Raw genomic sequence first — 21,467 nt, forward strand, 5'->3', positions numbered from 1 at the left:
AGAGTTGGACTATAAAGAAAGCTGAGGGCCCAGGAATTGATGCTTTTGAACTGTGGTGTTGGAGAAGACTCTTGAGAGTCCCTTGGCATGCAAGGAGATCCAACCAGTCCATCTTAAGGGAGATCAATCCTGAGTGTTCATTGGAAGAAGTGATATTGAAGCTGAAACTCCAATTCTTTGGCCACCTGATGCGAAGAGCTGACTCATTTGAAAAGACCCTGATGCTGGGAGGGATTGGGGGCAGGAGGAGAAGGGGATGGCAGTGGATGAGATGGTGGGATGGCAGTGGATGAGATGGTTGGATGGCATCACTGACTCAGTGGACATGGGTTTACGTGGACTCTGGGAGTTGGTGATGGACAGAGAGGCCTGGCGTGCTGTGGTTCGTGGGGTTGCAGAGTCGGACACAACTGAGCGACTGAACTGAACTGACCTATGGGTCCCTTATTTTTGACAAAGGAGGCAAGAATATACAATGTGCCAAAGACAGCCTTTTCAATAAATGGTGCTGGGGAAAGCGTACATCTACATGTGAAAGAACAAAATTAGAACACTTCCTAACACCATACACAAAGATAAATTCAAAATAGATTAAAGATCTAAATGTAAGGCTAGAAAGTATAAAATTCTTTTGTTCCTTAATCAGCCTGTTTTCCCTTGAAGAAATCAGCCTCTATTTTTGTGTAGACCCAAAGGTCTCCTAATCCTCTTGCTGCTAAGTCGCTTCAGTCGTGTCCGACTCTGTGCGACCCCATAGACGGCAGCCCACCAGGCTTCCCCTTCCCTGGGATTCTCCAGGCAAGAACACTGGAGTGGGTTGCCATTTCCTTCTCCAACGCACGAAAGTGAAAAGTGAAAGTGAAGCCGCTCAGTCGTGTCTGACTCTAGCGACCCCATGGACTGCAGCCCACCAGGCTCCTCCGTCCATGGGATTTTCCAGGCAAAAGTACTGGAATGGGGTGCCATTGCCTAAAAGGTTCAATTTCCAGTTACATCATTCAGTGAATGAAACCAGTTACTTAACTTTCTTATGCCTAAGTTCCTGTATCCTTAAAATGGTATTGATAATAGTGCCTCATAATGTAGGATATTTATCATCAGGCAAGTTACATGGTGATGAAAATATTAATAATGTACTACTAATACTGAAAATAATAAAAATAGTTAGCATTTATTGAGTGTATACTCTGTTAGGCAGTGCTATATGTATGAACTCAAATAATCCTCAAAACAGCCCAAGGGTAGATGTTACTATTATCCCCCAACTGGGTCATGTCCAAATTCTCACAGCCAGAAAGGAATAGAACCAGAATACAGGCCAACCTAGGTAGACAGACTGTAGAGCCTGCACTCTTAACCACTAATTGCATTCTCAATAGTAAGATTATTAATATATTGCTGTAAATAATCAATACTTTTGAATGGAATTCACTATGTGCCCAGAACTGCTGTATTCTATGAGGTAGATGGTACTGTTATCCCCATTTTATATAAGGAAACTGAGGCCCCTAGAAGCTAATTAAGAGCACAGTTGGTAGTGGCATAGGCAGGATTTGAACCCAAGCAGTCTGCATCCTAAATCTGTGTTCTTTGGCACAGTGCCTCAGTGTGAGCTGTTATTACCATTGCACCCAATTCAGGCCAGTTTCCATGAATAATACAATAAAATTATTATTAAATACTATTTAATAATTGTTATTTAATAACAATTTAATATTATTTAATAATATAATTATATATTAGATGTAATAGTGTGGATAGATGTAGTATGGTATCTGTCTACTAGAGCATATAAGGCTTGCTTTTTGTGGTCTATTGGAACTGTGTTTATGCTCTTCCTGTTGTTACCTATAACCCCCCAAAACAGGTTCCCAACTTCCACATTAGTTTGGAAAAACACCAAGCAGCTATAGGAGTTATTTTGCCATGCCTCACCAAATAAAACAGGAAGGAAGTGCAGAAGTCTATGAACATTCAAGCTGTTGAGGTTTGAAATTTCAGGCAGATTACTGTCTGTAAAACATTTAAGGAGAAGTTTGTGTCAGTAAGTCACAACACCTGAGCAGTGTTTTCCAAATATCTTAGTGGTGTTGATCTAAGACAGGGGTAGGCAAACTTCTGTAAAGAGCCAGATAGTAAGTATTTCTTCTTTGAGAGCCAAACAGTCTTTGTCACAACTGCTCACCTCTGTTGTTGTAGTACAAAAACAGTCATAGGTGATGTGTAAACAAATCTGTAGCTGAGTTCCAATAAAACTTTCTTTACAAAAACTGGCAATTGGCCAGATTTGGCCCATGAGCCGTAATTTGCTGACCCTTAATCTAAGGGAGATGTCAGAGGATGAGATGGCTGGATGGCATCACCGATGCAATGGACATGAACTTGGGCAAACTTCAGGAAATGGTGAGGGACAGTGAGGCCTGACATGCTGCAGTCAATGGGATTGCAAAGAATTGGACACAACTGGGTGACTGAAAAACAATCTAAGAGAGAGTTTGCCCACTACAGCAGGTATTTAATGCTAGTGAATTTGGAGATCAGCAGCCACTAGGAGACATATACTTAAAAACAATGTTAATGCTGTGTTTATTTCCCCCTTCCTTATTTTCTGTGAAACCTGACCTTGCTGTCATCCCACATTTACTGTATAAGGTACTTGTAAACCATGGTTAGCTAAGGCTTACAATATTCACATTGCTATGAAAGTATATATACCTTATTCCAGTCACTTGATTCATTAATATACTGAGGCTTGGCTTTAGGGACAGGCTTTCAAGGGCTTCCCTTGTAGCTCAGTTGGTAAAGAATCTGCCTTCAATGCAGAGACCTGGATTCAATCCCTGGGTCAGGAAGATCCCCTGGAGAAGGGAATGGCAACCCACTCCAGTATTCTTGCCTGGAGAATCCCATGGACAGAGGAGCCTGGGAGGCTACAGTCCATGGGGTCACAAGAGTCGGACACAACTTAGCGACTAAATCATCACCACCAACAATGATGACCAAACAAGTTTTGAAAGACTATACAGAATGAGAATAGTGAATATGCCTTGTTTTGAGTAAATTATTTTGCTAAATATTTTGACACAGGGGTAACTTATTTCAAACAAATATTTACTTAAGAAAAATGGTTAAAGTTTTTTTTTTTTTTTTAACAATAATTTAGACCATTTCAAAAGGGCCATTTTAAAATACAGGGTTTTTTGTTTTGTTTTGTTTTGTGTTTTTGCCAGAAGCTTTCATTAATTATTAACTCTATCAGAAATGTATTTGTTAGCACCAAAATTAGTTGAGATCAACTTTATAACTCAATCATATAAATAACCTTCATTATTCCTTTGAAATTATCATTAACTTCCATTTTAAAGTTACATTTCAAAGTCTTGTGTAATTTATTTATTTTTGTCTTGTTTTTTGTCTTGTGTAATTTAATGCCATTTTGTTGCTTTTTTTTGGTTAACATTTGTCAAAGAGTCTTTAGAAGCACATCATATGGCTGAAAATCTAATTGCACCATTATTAACATTGAGCTGTAATCAGTAAATGATTAGTGGGCTGCATTCTTGAGTTAGCTTTGATAAATTCTTTGACCTCTTTGAATTAGCATTTGTTTCTTGGTCAGTCAAATTAAGTATTGATTAAGGAGGGCTAGCTTCCCCATCTCCCTCCTTCCCTGGCCTCTCAGTGCCTTGCCCTGGATGTTGGGGAGCTTGTGCTGACTAGGGGATTGCCCATTGTCTGTGGCCGTGGCTGGGAGTGGGCTGATGTGGGTGGGTCTTAGAATCATTACCTAGAATATTAATCAGATTGGGGAGAGATGGGAAGCTGAATTAGTGTTCTATTGCTGTGGTAATAATTACCATACAATTTGACTTAAAATTACACAATTTTTATAATCTTAAAGTTCTGCAAGTTAGAGGTCAGATACAGGTCTCATGTGGCTAAAATTGAATTGTTAGTTGAGCTGTGCTCCTTGTGATTTGTGCTCCTTCTTTTGACTCTGGCAGAGAATCTGTGTCCTTGACTTTCCCAGCTTCTAGAGCTGCCACATTCCATGGCCCCTTCAATGAGCCAGCAGCACGTGTCTCTCTGACTCCAGCCACAAAATGTTCTCTGCTTGTAAGGACTCCTGTGATTAAATTGTGCCCTCCTGGAAAACCCAGGATAGTTTCTGCCGGAGTCCTCATTTGCATCTGTGAAGTCCCTTTTGCCACATGTAGTAAGGTATTCACAGATTTCGGGGATCAGGACTTGGATGGTTTAGGGGAGCCATTATTCTGTCTGCCACAGGATTTGCATTCAGAGTGTTGGATTTACTGTCTGCACTGCCTGTGTTCTTCTCACTCTTTAGCTTCTTGCATTTTGGCATCCATTTCTGTCTCAGTCCATTTGAATCCTTTCTTTTCTCGGTTCTCCCCTTCTACGGCTTTCCTTGAGCATGTCATTCTCTTGTTTTCCTTCTCTTGCTGCATGCAGCATTGCTGGGAAGGCTAGCTAGGTTGCCTGGGTTCAAATTCTGGCTGTGCCACTTACTTGTAACCTTTGGTCAATTACTCACTACTTCTATACCTCAATTTTCTCTTCTGTCACATGGGGATAAAGAATGTGCATGTATTAATACCATGTATGATTGACACAATGCTTAAAGGAGGTAATATATTTATTACTCTTAGAACAATATCTGGTACATGGTTAACCCTCAACCAGTGCTAACTATTGTTGCTGTTATTTTGGGTTATTCTCCCTCTAGAGGTTCCCTCCAGGTTTTATCTGTGATCTCTCTCTTCTCTAGAAGTTGCAGGCTCTGTCAGAGCTTCACTATTCATTTACCTCTAGCAAAGAACTCCAGCCAGAAGCATGTCCAATCTCCACACCTTTATTTCCGGCAGTGCTGAGTGAACATTTTATTTCGATGTCTCAGGGAGCCAGAGACCCAGTATATCCAAAGATGAACCCATTTTGTAGCCTGCATCTTGCCTATCAAAATATCCCATCCATGTTTTTATTTCTTTTACTATCTTCAGATCCAAAGTTAATCTTAATTCTTTCCTCTCACCTCTAAACATTAAAAAGGTTATCCAGTTCTACAGAATCTGCTCTCAACCTGTCTCTTCGATCTGTTTGTGTCCCTCCTGTCACTACTCTGATCCAGGCCCCTATGATTATTAATAATCTGGATCTATTGCACAGGATGAAATCGAGGAGTCTTGTTAAATCTCTGCTCTGGTGATGTACCCCCCACCTTGCTCACATACCGTCAGTGATTCCTCATTGTCTTAGAATGAAGATTATACTCTTTAGTACAACGTTCAAGGCTCAAATTCTCTAAAATTTAATCCATACAAAATGTGTCATGATCATTACATTCAGTCTATTCAGCCAGTGTTGATGCTCATATATCTTACACATGCTTGAGACTGGACACCTTTTCATTGCCTGAATTGACTCTGTCCTTTCATGCCCTCATGACTTTGCTGCCAGGAATGCTCTTTCCCTCCATCTCTGCCTTTTAGAAACTTGCCCAGCAATCCAGGCTGGGTGACAATACCACCCTCCTTGTGAAGCCTTCTGTAACAGCCCTTTTCTTAACTTTCCAAGTCAACCCGTGGACCAAATTCAGCCCATCACCTGTTTTTTTAAGTGAAGTTTTATTGGAACTCAGCTACACATTCACTTACACATCATCCATGGCTGCTTTGGGGCTACCATAGTAGAATTGAGTAGTTGCAGCAGGAACCATATGGCCTGCAAAGCTCCAAATTTTTATTATCTGTTTCTACAGGAAAAGGGTGCTGAGCCTTCTTTCCTCTTCAAGTGTACATATTCTGAGCTGTACCTCCCTTATGGAGTTTTCACATCTTGCTGCTATCAGAGTTGCTTCTGCATAACTTTTCCCCTGGTGACAGCATCCTCCTCTTACAGACATAGATTCAGCCTTCATCATCCTTATTTTTGTCCTTGGGCCTGACATGTAAGGCTCACTAGTTGTTGATAGAAATAAATTGTAACATAAAAAATTCTTTTTAACTAAGTTTTACTCACTTGCCAAATGCCTAAAATCTTACATAAAACACTGTTCCCTCTAGGGGTTAATGCTTATCATTTGATGTTACTGATAGTAAACCATCTTGTGTTTCACTTCTAGAAGCTTTTTTTTGACTGCCAAGATAAAATCGAGTCCAATGATTTTATGAAATAGCACTCTTATACTATGTAAGTTGCTTGATTGGTAATATTTAGTAAGTGGTTCCGCTGAAATTTGGGATTTCAGTGTATATGTTTGCACCAAGTGTGGGTTTCCCCATGTAAGGTACATACCTGGTTTCTACTTAGCTCTTTTTGTCACCTATCCCTAACTCTGTATACCTGGAGTGTGATAACATTTAACCATATCATTATGAAAAATATGAAATAATTAAAGTCCTTTTGGAGAAAGCAGAGGTGCTTTACTGGCTTCTTAGAGATAACTGAAGATTTAAAAAGAACTCTTTTCCAAGGTATAAATTTCAAACTGAATATTTCCAAATGTCTATATCCAGCTTTTCACTCCTTAAATATCACTTGTAACAGTTTTCTGATGAGTTTTATATCTATCTGGCGGAGGGGGGGTTGGGGGTGGGGCTGGAGGTAGAGAGTACCTTGTGCCTAAGTGTATGAAACACAAAGAAAACCCTTGAACTTCCACAAAATGACAAGAAATTCATAGTCATTCTCTCATTGTTTCTCTGAGTGAAAATGTGGTGATTTAAGATAAGTTAAATATCACAGGATGAGATGAAATGAGAAATTCAGAGTGTTAACCTTCAGAGTAGTGAGGAAGAAAAACTGACCCCAAATGAGACAGTCTTGGGGAATAAAAATGAAGGATAACAATCATGAAGTTTTTGAGAACCTTCCAAAGAAGTTTTCAGTGATGTTATTGAGTTACGAGAATGTAGAACCTTTAACTGTTAAAACTGAGGGAGATGGATTTGCACAACTCTACCATCAAAATTCAGGTGAAAACAGCATTTGAATTAATGAGCAGATTTTAGTAAAAGGACTTTCTGTGTTGCAAAAAGTGGTTGGGTTGAGGACATTAATAAGAGGCAGTAAAGTGCCCAGGGTCTACCAACTGTGGGAAGCCTTTATGTTTACTTGCTCAGTCGTGTCTGATTCTTTAAGACCCCATGGACTGTAGCCCACAAGGCTCCTCTGTCAATGGGATTTCCCAGGCAAAAATATTGGAGTGGGTTGCCATTTCCTCCTCCAGGGGATCGTCCTGACCCAGGCATTGAACCCACGTCTCCTGTATCTCCTGTATTACAGGCGTATTCTTTACCTGCTGAACCATCTGGGGAAGTCGTTACAGTGTCCAAAGAGGCGAGGATAGCATTAGAGCCCAGCAGAGTTGGAGCCATGGGAAAGGGACCACCTGACAGGTGCAGATCGCCCTGGGCCCTCAGAAGTCCTGAGACAGAGCAGGGAAGAAGTAACTCAGCCATCACCATTTGAGAACATTTTATGTCTATGTTTTCATCATGTCTGCTAACATTGTCTTGGCTGAAGCAGATCATAATGACCAGGTCCAAAATGAACAGAACAGGGAATGCACTTCCTTTTTTACTGGAAAGCGCTGATGGGCCACATGGCAAAGAAAAATTATGAAGAATTGGGGTTAGTCATCTACTGTATCACTGTAGTTTCCTAAAATGAAGTCCTTCTAGAAGAATTCTGTAGCAAGGGGGGAAAGGAGACTCTAAATCAGTCCCGTAGGAAAGAGAAAAATTACCAAAAAAGCTATAAAGAATCTAGAAGTGGGTTTGCAGGAGAGAAACCCTGGTAATTTATCCCTAGGACTTTAATTAACACTTGAATGTTGTTACAGTCTCGTCTCTTTTCTGATTCTGTAAGTTCTTCGTATAGACACTGAACCAAAAGTTAAGTCTGGATAGTATCATATCTAGTCCTTAGCATTTTGGTCTCCTTTCAAAGTGCTTGAATGCCAAGGTAATGTGGCTTAAGACAGACAACTGTCACAATATTACAGATAACAGCAACTTGGCAGGAAGTCCTTCCTGGTTTTGATGTGTTGGTACTGCCAGGTTTGTGAATATACGGATGCCAACCCATCCAATAGCCTGTTCCAATGAAGGAAGATCAAATAGGAGTAGACATGTTTGTGGATGGTGTGATGGAGGAAGGCTGGGCCGCAGCAAGTCCTGTCATCAGGCCTCTGGAGATGGATTTGTTCTCTACCTTAGTAGTTAAATCTAAGAAAAAGAAAAAACTAGAAATAAATATCCCTTTTCACAGATTATCTTTTAATTAGGAATAGTTGAGTCATATTTAGCTTATGGTGATATTCAAAACATGGTTTTTTGGTGTCTTGAAACATAGTTGATCTAAGAAATGACAAGGAGAGTGATGCAACACACTGGCGCTGTTGCTGCGAGTTGTAAAACATTGACAGAGCTCCAGATGTTCCTGTGGCATAGAGTGCCTCTGAATCACAGGGATGACATTTAGATGAAGGCAGATCGCTTCTACATAGGCACCCTTCTATCGCACAACGCGGCCAGAGCTAGTGCAGTTTGGGAGTAAGCCGGAAACAAAGAGCACTGAAGAATTGTATTTTATTGAGCAAAATACTTACGTTTCAGCTAGAATTTTTGAAAACAAAGAAAATATACAAGGAACTTAGAAGAAATCTAAGCTTTGCTTTATCAAGACATTAAACACTTGCTGTGTTCTGTGGACAGACCTGTTGAATTTCCCAAGAGCAGACTCAAGCACCATGGGAAAGATGGCTTGAAATTTAGGAAACAGAGCAAAGTAAGAATCACTTGGAAGATGACCACACATAGGTGACAGTGGGAGACACGGAATGTATGAGAAGATGGAGAGAAAGAGAAGACCCATATCAGAACCTTGGGAAATCCTCACTGTGATTATGGCTTCCAAATATACAGCCATGTCCTAATCCCCAGAAACTGCGAATGTGACAGTTGGAAAGACTTTGCAGATGGGATCTTGTTTGCTGATGAGTTTGCTGCTAAGCATCTTGAGATGAAGAGATTAGCCTGTATTTTCCAAGTGGGCCCAAAGTGCCGTCACATGCATCCTTTAAAGGATGAGCGGTGGAGGGAGATAGACACGAGCGCAGAGGAGGAGGTGATATGACAGTAAAGACAGACATCGCAGTGATGTGCTCACAAGGCAGAGAACACCAGGGACAGCTGGCATCCGTGAGATGCTGAAAGAGGCGAGGAATAGATTTCTTCTCACAGCTCTGAGAAACACCTTGAGTTCAGGCTTTTAGTCTGTAGGACTGTAAGATAAATTTCTGTTGTTTCAACCCACCACAGTTACTGTAATTTGCTACAGTAGCCCCAGGAAGTGAGTACCCCCACCTTTGGGAACAAGGAGGGAAAGAGAACTTAAGAGTTAGGAGTTCAGTTCAGTTCAGTCGCTTAGTCGTGTCCGACTCTTCGTGACCCCATGGATCACAGCATGCCAGGCCTCCCTGCCCATTACCAACTCCCGGAGCCTACTCAAACTCATCTCCATTGAGTAGATGATGCCATCCAACCGTCTAATCCTCTGTTGTCCCCTTCTCCTCCTGCCCTCAATCTTTCCCAGCATCAGGGTCTTTTCAAATCAATCAGCTCTTCGCATCACATGGCCAAAGTACAGGAGTTTCAGCTTCAGCATCAGTCCTTCCAATGAACACTCAGGACTGATCTCCTTTAGGATGGACTGGTTGGATCTCCTTGCATGCCAAGGGACCTCAAGAGTCTTCTCCAACACCACAGTTCAAAAGCATCAATTCTTTGGCACTCAGCTTTCTTTATAGTCCACCTCTCACATCCATACATGACTACTGGAAAAACCATAGCCTTGACAAGATGGACCTTCGTTGGCAAAGTAATGTCTCTGCTTTCTAATATGCTGTCTAGGTTGGTCATCATTTTTCTTCCAAGGAGTAAGCGTCTTTTAATTTCATGGCTGCAATCACCATCTGCAGTGATTTTGGAGCCCCCCAAAATAAAATCTGCCACTGTTTCCACTGTTTCCCCATCTATTTCCCATGAAGTGATGGGACTGGATGCCATGATCTTCGTTTTCTGAATGTTGAGCTTTAAGCCAACTTTTTCACTCTCCTCTTTCACTTTCATGAAGCGGATCTTTAGCTCTTCTTCGCTTTCTGCCATAAGGGTGGTGTCATCTGCATATCTGAGGTTATTGATATTTCTCCCCACAATCTTGATTCCAGCTTCTGCTTCGTCCAGCCCATCATTTCGCATGACGACCCATTCCATGTTTTAGCTATTGTAAGTAGTCCAGCACCCACATTTTAACCACACACCATATACTTGTCATCCTTAAAGGTTTGTGTTTTTCAAGGTTCTGACTTAAAGATCTTTTTCAAGTAAGATAGATGGTAGGTCTCAAGAGGAAAAGTCATGTTTAAAAGATATTTGAGGGTAGAAGGGAGGGAAGATGAGAGATTTGATATCCCCTGGGCTCCATCTTTTCAGCTGAGTGAGAGAGGAAGTGATGCTGAAATTGAAGGAAGCAGCCAAGCCTCAGGCCTGAACTTGTCTAGGGAAGAGGATGAGGGTGTAATGAAACCAGAAGCACTACATTAAAAATGGGTTACAGATGAACATGTCATTTTCTTGACCAGCTCTTGACTCTCTGCTGTGGAGTGAGAAGGAGCTGAAGAAGGGGAATTGTCACCTCCGTCTCTGCATGGAAGGTACTTAGGAACTGAGGAGAGAGTCAGAAGTACACCGTGTGATCCTTGTCCTTAGAGACTCTGGAGCTGGTGGAAGAAATGGGTCATCTGCCTGCCAGCAGGTGACTGAGAGTACAAGGCCATGGTGTGATCAAAACTAATGGCAAGTTTAAAGAGACCGGAGTGTATACTTGGGCCAGAGGAGCTGGAAGGGTTTCAGGAGGAAGAGGCAGTTTCTTACTGACGAAGGTGTTTGGTAACTGGTCAGGAGCCAGGGAGACATTTCAGATGGATGGAAAAGGAGGGGAACAGATGGTTTCATAAGAGTTTGGGTCTAAAGGAGTGTCAGCACACTCTCCCTTCCAACCCTGCCTCGTTAAATTATTCAGAACCATTACTGACTTCATACAATTCACCCTTGGATTGATATCTCATTCATCAGGCTACATGCTAAAGTGGAAAAGATCAGAGTTCAGATTCGTTGCTCACTTGTTGTGTGGCCTTAGGTGAGTAGCTTCACTTCTTGGGCCTCAGGTTTCAAACATAGAAATGAATACTGTCTTTGAAGGTTGTGATGAGGCCTTATTGGGACAATGATCAATATTGAGCTTGTTTAATAGATAGTGTCAACCTTTTCTTGCAAAGAAGTTAAGAACAAGATGGGTGATGCACTTTATTTGCTGACAGTTCCTTTCTGAAGATGTGACTGCTGTGTGTGTGTGTGTGTGTGTGAGTCGCTCAGTCACGTCCAATTCTTTGCGACCCCGTGGACTGTAGCCCCCCAGGCTCCTCTGGCCATGGGATTCTCCAGGCAAGAATTCTGGAGTGGGTTGCCATGCCCTTCTCCATGTGACTGCTGAGTCTCCTGTAAATGTTAGCTTTCTGTAAGACTGGAGTATATTTGCTGTCTTGTGTACTGTTTGTTTACACATCTCTCCTTCATTGACTTAGCCACTATATGAGGAGAGCTCTGATGGTCCAGTCTCTTTGTCTGTACCTCTGAGAATTCCTAATTCATGGAGGACCCAGAGGGCTTTGCTCAGATATCAAGGGTTTTGCCCCAGTTACCCTATAAAATATCCATCTTCCTCGTATCCACTTTTTCCTGGTAGTACTTGTGAATTCTTTTTATATTTGACCTTTTCCCCATCATCTGCATTATTAGATTTTTTAATCAGGAATTCAACAGTTTCAAGTACCTGTGCTGTTTATTTCAACTGTGTAATTTTTCTTCACATTTCTGTCATTTTGTGTTTCCTTGAGGGGTTGTTAGATAAGAGCTAGAAGTGCCATGCTGACTCACCATTCTGGTTCCTTCAGCCCAATAATCTTTGGAAAAGGGACAAGAAAATATGGTCTCGGGAGAGCCATCTATTGCAGACTGAGACTGTTGTGTACCGTCTGATGTTGACTTAAAGCGTCTCTCCCAGCCCCTTCATCTGTCACCTGAAAATCTATCTGTGTTCTTCTGGAGTCTTTTTTAATATTTATTTTAATAAGTGTATTTGGCTGCCCTGGGCCTTAGTTGTGGCATGTGGGTCTTGAGTCTTCATTGCGGTGTGCAGAGTCTTTTAGTTGCTTCATGAGGGATCTACTCCCTCGACCAGGGATGGAACCTGGGGCCTCTGCACTGGGAGTGCAGAGTCTTAGCCATGGGACCACCATGGGAGTCCCTCTTCTGGAGTCTTTATGGGTCGGCAGACATTTGTCTTGCACCTCTCTGGAAATGTGGAGCATATCATGGTGGGAGGGAGCGTGGGGATGCCAGGTGGCTGCTATCGTGATAGTCCTGCTCGGAGGAAGGCTCACACTTGCCCAGGCAGCTGTGCATCAGAGCAGGGCATGCAGTGGGAGGGGAAGGCTCCCAGGCTGTCTCCTGAGCGCCCACCCCGCATGGCAGGCTTTTCCAGGATAAATCTTCCAACAACAAGGTTTCAGCTTCAGAGCATTGCAGGCTTAGTTACAGTTAATGGGGCAGAGTATCCTGTTTGTGAGGAGGTGGATGCATGGACAGAGAAGGCAATGGCACCCCACTCCAGTACTCTTGCCTGGAAAATCCCACAGACAGAGGAGCCCGGTAGGCTGCAGTCCATGGGGTCACTAAGAGTTGAACACGACTGAGCGACCTCACTTTCACTTTTCACTTTCATGCATTGGAGAAGGAAATGGCAACCCACTCCAGTGTTCTTGCCTGGAGAATCCCAGGGACGGGGGAACCTGGTGGTCTGCCGTCTCTGGGGTCGCACAGAGTCGGACACAACTGAAGCGACTTAGCAGCAGCAGACACGACACCCAGAATACCAGCTGTTAATCTACACTGGGGATCCTGTCTTCCAGGGAGATGGGAACACTCGTGTGATTACTGTCTCCTTGCCCTGGGAGCCAAATCCTAATCTGAAGTTCGTCTGTGAGCATTGTCAGAGTAAGGGCAGTTAAGTTAATAAAGGAGAGAAAATTTGTGTGTCAGTGCTATCTGCCTGTGCATTTGGAAATCTTGAACTTTGGGGCTGTTGCCTGGATGGGCACTGCCCAGGTTTGTCTCCCTTACACGTTTTATGTATTTTTTTTTTGCATTGTTATTGTTTTTTCCTTGGCTGACTAAACCTCATTCTGGTTTGAGTCATCCTTTCTTAAAATTCATTAGAATTTACAGATTGGCCCAGGTTATATCCTCCTCTCCTCCTCGGAGAAATTTAAAAATAACTCTTCATACCTCTGTTATATCCCAGATTGCTCAGAATTTTAAAATATAGTTTATATGTATCAGCAGATATAATCCATATCAATATAATTGATGTAAATTAATGTAATCCAGTATTATTTTTGATGAAATTGACATGAAGTCTGGAATTTGCTTCAAACTACTCTGGCACCTAAAAAGCAAACCAACAACAAAGGGAATGAAATAGGTGAAGATTGGAAAGTTTTCTCAGCCTTTTGGAAAGATCTTTATTTATTGAAACTGGATGGTGTGTGCATGGGGTCCCTCATACTATTCCTTTTACTTTTAGTGTGTCTGAAAATTTCCCAGATAAAATAGCTCTAAATATGTACATCATTCTAAGGTTATCAGAGGTATAAATCTGAGTTCAGTCTGTATTCTGACTTATACATGAATACTTTGAAAAAAATTATTTGATTTTTATTTAAATTCCAGATATCACAACAATTTCTAATCCTCATTGCCCCTGACAACAGCATGCCAATTATGTGCACATTTTTCAGGACTCAGGAATAATTCTAATATTTAACTTTATTGCATCTGTGTATAAAACTCTTGTCACAATAACTGAGGATGTCCATTTTTGACTGAAACAACATTCAGTTATTTATGTAATGTGAAAATCAGTCACTACCACAATTTTAGTATTACTACCATCCCTTAAGAATGTGAAACAGTTACTGAATGCTTTCTGGATTTTATGCCAGAAAATAATTTGGTGTTTTAGCTATTCTGAACCGACGTCTTCAATATCATGGTGCTATTTCTCATTCCAGGTTTAAGTTTATCTATTCATGGGGCTGAAAAGCGTTTGCAAATCCACCAACGGCGAAGTGTGGCAAGCCGCCCAGGGTCACGTCGCCTGCCCGTGGTCAGGCATTCCTCACTTCCACCAGGCAGAAGGTCAGTAAAAATGGAGACGAGCTCTTCTGGAATCACTAATGGGAGAACCAAAGTCTTCCACCCAGGTAATGCATGGGGAAGGGTCAGCAGGGACCTGGGTTAGCAGCAGCCTGACCGCCTGTGCTATATTTTTGTCATCTAATTCTGCCACGCTTCCAGATAAGCTTACTTTTTAAAAGAGTCTTGAGTTTTTTTCCCCCTTCTTTTCACTTCCATCAGTGGTAAATGTCACCAAGACCAATAGGAGGGAAGAGGGCTTGAAGTATCAGAAAGGTTAAGGCAACATTCCACTTACTGTGGTAGAATCTAGATGAAAATTCCAGTGAATACACTTGCTCAGTTCAGAAAAGTTTACTGTAGAATCAAACAATACAGAGGTTTGGCCAGTTTCTTGATACTTTGCTCTAAGACAGCCCAGGGAAAATGTCAAGGTGAAAATGTGGACTTTGAAGCCTCAGTTATGTGGCTTAACTCGCTCATGTTTTCTTTCTCAGGTGAAGGGAGACAGCTAGAGTCATGTGAATTTCCAAGGCCCTGGGAAGTACCTGTGATTTCTTAAAAATGATAAAATGATCAAAGTTGGTATTTACCACCTCACGTATTTGGGTGAAAGGCTCATTTAAGTATTCATTCATTCATTCATTCAACACATTTCTTGAGTGCCTGCTGTATGCCAGGCTTTGTTTTGAAAACTGAGGAAAAACAAGTGAACACTATTTCTGACTCATGGAAATAGCACATTGTGAGGAAATTCCAAAGTCACATATTTTAAGTCTCCCCCAATCCTGATTCCTGTGTGTAATGTGCTTTCAGGTGCCAGCCAGTCTCAGCTAAAATCATTTCCTTCTCTTGCCATGTCATCTTCTTTCTCTCAGCTGACACCCTGGCTTCCTACCCTCACTGAGAAACCCCCGGGCCTGAGACTACAGGTCCCTGCATCTCCAAATATATCTCTGTTTACTCCCATCCTTCACTTTTGTCCTCTGGTGGTTGGGAGGTGGCGGTCTTCCCACTGTCCTTGACTGAGCTTTCCCCTGTGTCCTTCACCAGTGGCCTTGACCACCCCTCCTCTCCTGGACCTTGGTCTTTCCCCTCAGTTTGTGAAGAAGGCTGAAGCTTCTCATTTCAATCATCTTCATTTGACACTGCATCCTTTTCTCACTTCCGCCACTTCTCCTGGTCCCTCCAAAGCCAGATTTCTGAAAGAGTAACCTACCTTTGTTCGCTCGGGTTCCCAGCCACTTGTCAACCCAATGCAGCCTGGTTTCTGCCTCATTCACATCATCATGGCTCTTCTTATTGACCTGCTTTCACCACAATTTGGTGGGTGGCAGACTCTTCTGATGTACCCAACCAGAGTAGACCACCACTTCTTCCCAAAGCATATTCCCTGACTTCCATGGCAACCTGCTTTCTCCATTCTCCTATCGCTTCTCTCACAGGTAACTCTGATGGTTTCCCAACCCTGTAGCATCTCTCTTGTCCTCTTGCCTCTTGTCACAGTACATGGTTCACACCAAATGCAGAATGACTCATCTTCACCCGTGACTGTGCCATTCATCTTGCTTGTCCTACTCATTCCAGGGTAACGGCCAACACTCTTAGTATGTTAGGAACAAATGCCCACCATAATCCAGGCCCTAGTGCTTCTCATCCATTTTTGCCTCTTTCTGTCTTAAACTTTACACTCCAATGTATCAGCCAAGGTTCAACCAGAAAAGCAGAGCCAGAAGATTTATACTAGAGTTTTACTAAAAATCGACTTACATGATTTTGAGGGCTGTCTAAGCAGGTCTGAAATCCATAGGACAGGCTGTTGAAGGGCAGACTAAAAGCCTTGAGCACAGCGGAGGATGCTGTCCACAGGTACAATTTCTTCTTTAGGGAAGCCTCAGCTCTGCTTTTAAGACCTTTTGCCTGATTGGATGAGCACCCCTCCCTCATTGTGGGATAATCTCCCTTATTTAAAGGTAACTGATGATGGACTTGAAATCACCTTCACAGCAGCATCTGGATTGATCTTCACCAATAACTGGGAACTCTAGCCAAGTTGGCACATCAACCAGACCTTGAGATCTGATCAGACTTACTTCCTTTCAGCTCTCCAGACACATGATTCTGAGTCATGTCTCTCCACCCTTGCTCATGCTGGTCTCTCTAGGATACCCTGATTTTGTTCCATAATCTTGAATACTTAGAAATGGTCTGTCTCCCCACCGTAAGATCTTTAAAGTCATGGATTCTGGAATATTTATTTTTGTATCTCCAATAAATAATTTTTAGGGTAGGACTGAACTGACCCTTCATTAGCTGGTTTTCAGACTATGACTATAGAGTTCCTTAAAAAATTTTTTCTGGCTTTTTAAAAGTATAATTGACTGATTACAATCGCTTTCTAATTGCTCTATCAGCCTTTCAACAAATGTTTTATTGAGGGCCTCTTTGGTTGCCAGACACTCTTTAGGTACTTAGAATACATCAGTGAATGAAACAAAGATCCCTGCTCTTAGAGAGTTTACATACTATACGGGGGAAATAGATGATATATAAGCATAGTAAAGTGTTTAGGAAGAAGATAAATATTATGGATAAAAGAAAAAGGAGGGGTAGCAGGTGGTGAGGGTTGCATGTTACAGTTGTAATAAGGTGGTCCTCAAGGTGTAGGGCGGAGAAGGCAATGGCACCCCACTCCAGTACTCTTGCCTGGAAAATCCCATGGATGGAGGAGCCTGGTAGGCTGCAGTCCATGGGGTCGCTAAGAGTTGGGCACGACTGAGCGACTTCGATTTCACTTTTCACTTTCATGCATTGGAGAAGGAAATGGCAACCCACTCCAGTGTTCTTACCTGGAGAATCCCAGGGGTGGGAAAGTCTGGTGGGCTGCCGTCTATGGGGTCACATAGAGTCAGACACTACTGAAGTGACTTAGCAGCAGCAGCAGCAGGATGTAGGGCACATTGTGGAGAAGATGTGTGATCAAGGGCTAGAAGGCAAGAGAGCCATGTCGATAGGCAGGTTCATTCCAGCCCAGGGGTAGCCAGTGGACAGGCCCTGGAATAGGAGTGAGTCTGACAGTCTGGGAAAAAGCACTTAGACCCCTGAGCCTGGAGTGAGAAGCACACATCAGCTCAGTGAGGTCAGATGGAGCAGGGCCTTGAAGAGCATGTAAGGACTTTGACCCCTGTGTGAAATGGGAGCTCTTAAAGGGTTGTGAACGGAAGAATCCTATAAGTGGACATATTTTTTAACAGGATCACTTTGGCTGTTACTTGAGAATAGACCACAGGGGTAGAGGGTAAATGGAGGAAGATCAGATAGGAGGCTGCCATTAATAATCCAGTCAAGACATGACGGCTCTTACTAAGGGCAGCGGAAGTGGTGGTGAGAATTTGGATCCTGGATGTATTTTAAAGTTGGGCCAACAGAATTTCGATAGATTAAATGTGGAATAAGAGAGAAAGGAGAGCTAAGTACAACTTTATGGTTTTTGACCTGAGTAAATGGGATTGGTATCAACCGATATGGAGAAAGCTGAAGGGAAAGGAGAATTTAGGATTTGAAGGCAGAAACGGGGTCAAAATCAAAAGTCTGTGGGGAAAAAAAAAGTCTGTGGGCAACTGAAGAGACCACATGGATGGTGGTATAAACATTGTTGGAGTTTGAGAGACTGGGGTTTAAAGCCATGGTAGGAAAAGAGATGACCAGATGGAGAAGGGGGAGAGGATTAAGGGCTGAAATCTGTTGCACCCCAATAGAAAAGGTCTCAACATGAACCACCAGCAAAGAAGGCAGAGAAAGAAAAAGAAATCTGGCCAGCAAGACTAGATAAACCAGAAATTATGTGTCTTGGAAATTAAGAAAGTCTTACACAAAGATAGGAGTGATTATCTAGGTTAAATGTTTCTGAAAGTCAAGTAAGATGAGGAATGAGAATTGGCCTCTGATTTTAGTCAAGTGGAGATGGATGGTGATTTTGAGAAGAGCAATTTTGGTGAAGTGGTGGGGATTAAACCCTGATTAAAGTAGGTTTCATAGAGAATGGAAGCATATGTATCAGATATTGAGAATATATACAACTTTTTAAAAGTAGTTTTGCTCTGAAGGATCGTGAAGAAATAGGGCAGCAGCTGGGGGAGAAGTGAGGTCGAAAGAGTTTCTTTTCAAAATAGCAATCTCCTGCAGATCATTTGTGGCACTGGGGAGATGGGGGGATTTGTGATGTGAGCAGCAGTGAGGGAAATGAGAGCTGTTCGCACAATAGAATCATGAAGAGTTTTTCTGTGATAACAAATGGGACGGGAGAGTGCGTGGATGCTGGCAATGTGAGGAGGGTCTCAGAAGTTCTTTTCCCCTGTTTCAGGGCTTCCCTGGTGGTTCAGATGGTAAAGTGCCTGTCTGCAATGCAGGAGACCTGGGTTCGATCCCTGGGTTGGGAAGATCCCCTGGAGAAGGAAATGGCAGCCCACTCCAGTACTCTTGCCTGGAGTGACTCCACTTTCACTTTCACTTTCCCCCGGGTTCAGTTTTATCTGGAATCTGGAAAGGAAGGTCATAACTGAGAATGAGAAAGGAGTGAGATGGATTGAGAGGATGGTATGATGGTGTAGACAGTGGAATATGGCTGCCAGCCCACATTAAAAGGCTAGTTGAGGTTCACAGTTGAAACTAAACTAGGACTAGTTACCATAGTTGTGTGTTTTCCTTTAACCTTGTTCAGCTACTTGAGTGAAAACATAGAACATATGTGAGTGAGTGAGTGAAGTCGCTCAGTCATGTCTGACTCTTTGCGACCCCATGGACTGTAGCCTATCAGGCTCCTCCGTCCATGGGATTTTCCAGGTAAGAGTACTGGAGTGGGTTGCCATTTCCTTCTCCAAGGGATCTTCCTGACCCAGGGATCAAACCTGGGTCTCCCGCATTGTAGGCAGAGGCTTTTACCGTCTGAGCCACCAGGGAAGAGCCAAACATATGTAGAGTTGTCTTTAGTTCAGGATTGTGATTTTGCCAAGGAACTGGGAAAAGAGAAGGGGAACCAGAGGTGCACTAGAGAGAAAAATGATAACAACTGATCATGTAAGCTTGGTACAGAAGGGAGTGAAGACACCCAGGGGCATGAGTTTCAGTGGATAGTTGATAGGATCACTTTGTTGGAGGTCCCAGAGGGGTTGAAGCGGTGTTGAGGTTAAGTTAGGGGAAGAGGAGCTGAAAAGATAAGAGGGGGTAATTAGAGAGTAGAATGCAGGGCACTGATATTAAGGAGGGCATTGCAGTTACTAGTAATGGCGAGGTCAAGGCTAGGGTATGAAGTTAGTGTAATATGATGGAGGGCAAGATCAGTGGAGAAAATAATTCTCAGGGAATGAGAGGCAAGAGTTTGAGAAAGCTCATCTGCATAGACATTGAAATTGAATAGTTTTGGGAGAGTGACAAAAAGCCAGGAGTTAACCTCATCAGGAAATGAGGAAACATGATCTGGAAGGCGGCAAGTAGGTGCAGTGATGGTGGAGAAAAGGTGATATAATAGAACAACCTCAGAGTCAAGACTGGGGATGTTTAGGGAAGAGGGAAGAACAGTGGTCTAAAGGTGGCATTGAGGACTCGAGGAAGATACTTCCCTTCTCCAGATTCTTTGGTGTCAGGGCTGTGGGAGAAAAATAGTTCCATAGGAAGGAGCCTATGGGAAGCCATGACCTCTGGGAGGAGCCAGCCTTTCCTTAGAGCAAGGAGATAAAGGGAGCAATCTGAGAAAAGACAGGTGGAAATAGAATTCTGGAAGGCCCAGTGGAAAGGTTTTGAAAGTTGGGACCTTCAATGGCTCTCTTATTTTTCCAGACCACCCTGAAGTTCTCCACCCTGAAGTTCACTTTTTAATCCTCCTCTGCTTAAAAATCTTTATGCTTATCTAGAACAAAGGACAGTGTTGTGAGCCCAATTGTTTGAAGCCTCTACAAACTCACCTCTCCCTGTTTTTCTTGGAATATCTTTTATATACTCCATAACCTGCCTTGTTCTACTTTATCCTTAGCTCTGCACTATTTCTCAAGTAGGCTTTTACTCTCCCGTTTTTCTGCCGTTGTCCAAGCTCCTCCCTCTTTTTGGAATGCCCCTACCTCCATAAATCTCTCTTAAGCCCTTCTCATTCCTCAAAATGTAACCTAAATTCTATTCTGCCTCCTCCTAAAAGCCTTTCTGGATCCCTCTGGTCAGATCTTCTCTCCCCCTTGCCCAGAACTTGGAATCTAATCCACTCACTGGATATAGGTTTTCATTCTGAAATTATACAGAGTAAATCTATATTTCTTTTAGTGATGACCTTTGAGTTGGTTGAAAACTCATCTTGAGCAATTTTCAAACTGAAGCATTTCCTAGTTTTTTCGATGCTTCCTTTGACAACATGGTTTTCACATTCTTTTACCATCCTACCCATTCTGCTCTTAGAAAAAGTCTTATTTAATTGCTGCACCTTTGGAAATACATTGCCCAGAATTGTATAAAATGTTCTGTTTGTGTTTGATTGAGGCAGAAAATAGTCTTTGACATCCACTACTGATATTAATGTAATAAACATTTGAAGAAATGTTATAAAGATATTTCTTAATGGTGTAATATCAGCATATCTTGTCACTACTTTTACCTTAAAAACATATCACTGCATTTATCTATCATAATTTTATCATAGATTCTTGAATCCTACTGGCATTGGCTATTGGTTGAAACTATAAAGCCATTCTTTAGCACAGAATTATAATTAAGAAAAATCATAGTAAATTATAGTTAGAAACCTGATTTTGAAAATATATGTGTTTAAAATTCATATTATTGAGATACATATGATTTCAATTCTATCCTTCTAATGTTTAGTGTACATTTTTACTAATGCACCATAGTTCTCTTTGGGAGATTATAGAAGAGCTCTCAAGCTGAGTTTCTTATTAGCAGTGAGTCATAGATCTTAGAAGCAGCACGTGCATTTTAGTCATGGTGAAGCCTATTAAGTCATCCATCTAATTTTTACAAAGTTAATCATCTTGGTTCCCAAAGTGCTTTCTAAAAGCCCACTCAGACTGGTTGTTAAGCATGAAAAGAACAAGAAAATCTTACAGATCTTCCATGCCATCAGCCCTG

The 21,467-nt window shown here is 42.2% G+C and overlaps 1 protein-coding gene across 9 annotated transcripts in view; it reads left to right on the forward strand.

Annotated features, from left to right (window-relative positions):
* Window positions 1-21,467, forward strand: part of ANO4 (anoctamin 4) — a 432,231-nt gene that overhangs the window by 196,245 nt on the left and 214,519 nt on the right. For 5 of the 9 annotated variants that reach the window (XM_070789605.1, XM_019961156.2, XM_070789608.1 and 2 more), the window contains exon 2: window positions 14,216-14,342. In XM_070789605.1, coding sequence (XP_070645706.1) covers window positions 14,234-14,342 — 109 coding nt within the window. In that variant the 5' untranslated portion in view covers window positions 14,216-14,233. Of the gene's footprint in view, window positions 1-14,215; window positions 14,408-21,467 lie in introns of all 9 variants that reach the window. The other 4 variants (XM_019961160.2, XM_070789603.1, XM_070789604.1 and 1 more) reach the window with 1 other exon arrangement.

Source organism: Bos indicus, chromosome 5 (assembly GCF_029378745.1).
Source record: "Bos indicus isolate NIAB-ARS_2022 breed Sahiwal x Tharparkar chromosome 5, NIAB-ARS_B.indTharparkar_mat_pri_1.0, whole genome shotgun sequence".
Classification (NCBI taxonomy): domain Eukaryota; kingdom Metazoa; phylum Chordata; class Mammalia; order Artiodactyla; family Bovidae; genus Bos; species Bos indicus.